Source organism: Aptenodytes forsteri, unplaced genomic scaffold (genome assembly GCF_000699145.1).
Source record: "Aptenodytes forsteri isolate BGI_AS27 unplaced genomic scaffold, ASM69914v1 Scaffold563, whole genome shotgun sequence".
Taxonomy (NCBI): Eukaryota; Metazoa; Chordata; class Aves; order Sphenisciformes; family Spheniscidae; genus Aptenodytes; species Aptenodytes forsteri.
Genome location: NW_008795318.1, coordinates 844506 through 848292, shown reverse-complemented (window position 1 = coordinate 848292; position 3787 = coordinate 844506). Strand labels below are relative to the sequence as shown.

General features: G+C 48.2%; 1 protein-coding gene across 1 annotated transcript in view; it reads right to left on the bottom strand.

The window, feature by feature from the left end:
* MYCBPAP (MYCBP associated protein) overlaps positions 1-2804 on the bottom strand; it is a 10922-nt gene extending 8118 nt beyond the window's left edge. Inside the window, exons 1-6 of the mRNA XM_019472172.1 lie at positions 2659-2804; positions 2460-2560; positions 1778-1952; positions 1362-1477; positions 494-644; positions 118-233 (exon numbers count right to left, since the gene is read on the bottom strand). Coding sequence (XP_019327717.1) covers positions 118-233; positions 494-644; positions 1362-1477; positions 1778-1952; positions 2460-2489 — 588 coding nt within the window. The 5' untranslated portion in view covers positions 2490-2560; positions 2659-2804. The remainder of the gene's footprint in view (positions 1-117; positions 234-493; positions 645-1361; positions 1478-1777; positions 1953-2459; positions 2561-2658) is intronic.
* Between the last annotated feature and the right edge of the window lie 983 nt (positions 2805-3787).

The following is a 3787-nucleotide window of genomic DNA, read 5'->3' as shown; positions in this document are numbered from 1 at the left end:
TTGAAGATGTCCCTGCCCACGGCAGGGGGGTTGGACTAGATGACCTTTAGAGGTCCCTTCCAACCCAAATTATTCTACGATTCTATGCAAAGAATGCCCTCGCTCCTCTAGTCTTACCGGCTTATAAAAATCTAGCTCCTCTAGGACAGATTTTAGCTCCTGCAGTCGATGCTTCAGGAAAAGACTCTTATCCCAGGTTAGATGGAAAGGGATCTTCTTCGGAGGCTTCAGACCTGTGGAAAGACCCATACAAGAGCTCACTGCCTACATACCCACATGCCTATTAATTTCACTCTCTGTCAAAAGTTGGTCTCATGGTGCTTTTAAAGAGGAGGTCCAACAGATGACTGGGAAGTAGCTTGTGCTGCAGCTGCCAGAAAGGACAACTATAGTGTGAGCCTCCGTACTCGCAGGAGTCGCTATTTCTTTCTGCTGCTCCCTCCACACTTGTACCCCATTTCTGTGGAATCACCTCTCCGTGACGTTCCCTTACCAGTTTCCATCCGGACAGTGTGGGGTTTCCCCACGTGAGTAACTGGCTCTGGGTAGCCACGTTCTCTCTGAGTCAGTGTCATCGTCAGGCCAGTGAGTTCATCTCCAATACGCTCGGGCTGGCTCCAGAACTCGCTTCCTCTTCGGTAGCCCTAGGGTGGAAAACAAGGCTCCTGCTGACGCTTTCAGAGGCGTACGGCTGCCTGCTATTTTCACAGGGACTAGAAGCTAAAAAGAAGGAGGGGTCTAACTCTGCTTATACGGATATTTTAAAAGTCTATAAATTGTCACTTTCTGCAGAGCAAGCCAAAATTTTTATCAGGCTGCTGTCAAAGACAAAAGAAGACTTTCCTGTAGCTAGTGCTACATGAAGGTTGAATTCTATTAAAATAATGCCTCACACAAATGTAAATTGATAGTGCTATAAATGTAAAAAAATATTTTTAACATAGGATACTCCCATAATCCTCCTGACTTACCCATACTCCCTTCTCCGTGGCAATCACTAAAATTCAAGCCTGAAGCTATCAGATCTTTCTGTCCCTGGAACAGCAATTGCAGCATGTCCCCATGCCACTTCCCAGTGCATGACGGTCTTTGGTGATAATCAAGAAATGGCATTTGCCCATGTACGGCAGTTGGTTAGCAAGGAGCCAAAGCACACCACCACCTTCCTCTGACTAGTACTGATAGCACAGTTCATGGTTTTATTTTTAAAGTCACTGAAAGCTCTGCTTGCACACTAGGACTTGGAGTGACTTTGATAAATATCTAATGACAGACCTTCAGAGGTGTTACTCATAACACCAGTGTCTTGGCTCTTTCACAAGAACAGAGCAATCAGGATGCAGAGGAGTTGGGGGTCTCACCTTTCCAGGAAGCAGGGCAGGGAGACTCCGGTCAATGAGGTCACGTTCTTCCTGGATTTGCCTGTAATCCTCTGAGACGCTCATCAGCAATTCATTCTCCGGCCTCTGAAGAATTTCTATAAAGAAGGAACGTCAAATCATTGGTGCTGCACTTCTGGGCACACCCTTTACCTATTGTTCACGTGTAACCCCCTTACACTGTCCCCCACCAAATCCACTGTCCTTCCCCCAGCCAGACCCACCAGCTCACCTCCCCACAGCACCCATGGCCACTAGCACTAGCAGCGTGGGGAGCTCCGAGAACATGCAACAGGATTAACCCCGGTCAGCTATGACCATTACAGTTTGTTGTGGTGCCATGAAACTCCTCCACCTGCACACGGAATTTCACAGAACGAGGCCTCAGCTTTGCTCACCTCCTAGATACTTCTCCTGCTTTTTCCTGATTGCCATATTACGGTGCCAGTTCTGGAGAGCTTTGTGCCCTGCTAGTGGGGTCTGATGAACCTTTTTCTTCTTCTCTCCTCCATGTTCCTCTTTTAAAGCTGCTGCGGTAACATCTTGATGAGAAACCTCAGTAAAATCCACTATCTGAAGAGAAAGGAAAGGTTAGATTAACCTCTCCATGCACACGCTACCACCACAATGAGAATGGGAGAGGGGAGGAGAAAAGAATTCTTCAGACTGACAGCACTTTTACCTGATCACTCTGAGAGGAACAAAAATAGGGCATTAGGAACACACTCAGAAACAATGGAAGGATTTATCTGAGTCATTAGACTCGAGCAAAGGCATTGCTGCAACACCAGCTCTTCCCTTGCGAGCCTGACGCCATCAGCAGAAGCACATATGGGAGAGGAAGACTCTGCAATTCTTCCCCCTGTGACCTCCTCCTGCACACAGGACTGCAAAACCTGCTGGTGCAGTTTCTCTGAAGGCAGGCCCTCCCCGCAGAGCATGACGAGGCTGGGAAAACCACACCTCAGGCCTGACCTGTTCCTGATAGGTGCTGAAAAGCATCGAAAGGTACTGTAGGCGCTGCACTCCACCTCTAGAAAAGTGCCGCGCAGCAGCATTTTCGTAACTTTACAAACCAACCTGAGTGTTTCCTCTGGCCAAGGCTTCCATCTTGAACTCCTGGAGACTTCCCAAAATGTGATGGGGGAGAATCTCTCCACAGCCATCAAACAGTCCTGGTCCTACAACACAAAAAAAAACCCCCAAACGATCCCAGAGTCAGGTCAATAAAGCCAGGCTTGGGAAAACCAAAAGTCAAAGATGTGAAGTCTAACCCTACCAGAAAAACTCAGCGGTTCCCTGGGTGCCTTTGGGAAAGCAGGATACGCTACGAGGAAACGTGACTTCTTCTTTGTCTCTTTGGGTCGATGTTTTCGAACAAGGTATTTCCTCCTAACTGGAACTCTCCCAGCATCATGGGGAAGGCGTGGAGCATGGAGCTTCAGAAAGTAAACAGTCACAAGGCAATTAGGTACATGCTGACTCACCTTCATTCCTTCTGAGCCTTCTAGGATACGCAGAGAAGTCATATCGGTACAGGCTGTTCCTCCCCTAAGAGGCACGTTACATGACTGCGGAGGTACCAGCTTAGCTACTGTCTTACCCTTCTGGACTCTGCTTCATAACTGGGGCAGGGAAAAGAGTTTTAAATCACTTTCCCGACAGTTTTCTGCTGTGTCACTTGGTGTCAAATGCCACCAGTCACACAGTCTGATGCAAGTTTTGGAAGGGAAGTGCTAATAGCTACTAAACAACTTATACGTCTTATTAGGCTAGAAAGTTGGAAATGATGATCTGACAAGAAGCAGTACAGACAAATGGAATGAGAACTGAACTCCAAGAGCGGGTCCAAGTAAACGGACGGGATCCTCTGTTAAACACGCAAAATAGAAGGAGAGTTTCAGGTAAGGTAGCTGTTTCTGTCAGTAAAAATACATACTTTCTCCAGGTCCTCCACCTTAATTGCAAGCGCCTGGATGTCATCTCCTTGCAGGACACACGAAACGGGCTCAGGCTCTTCTGCAATTGTTGAGGAGGACGGTTCACACGTCGTTTCCTCCTTGTCTGAAAAACAGATGAAGAGACGTCCTCTTCAGCCTCCCAAGGAAACCCCACCTTCCTCTTTCAGCCCGGTTATTCATTTCCAGCTGAACTATGTTTTGGGGCGGTTTTTTTTTTCCTAAGGTTGCACAGAACAATTAAATTCAGCATCTCTTACAATTGGAAAATCGAACTCTGAGAAGCTACAAGGACCAAGGCGGATCGCGAGGACTCAGCTGTCTCACGCTTTATTCTAGACGAGAGACGACGGATGAGCTGAACTCAGCCCGCGCTTCCCGCAGGGTAGAAGAACGACCCCCCGGGAGCTCCCTGCCCCGGCCGCGGGCGCAAGCAGGCAGCCGCCCCGC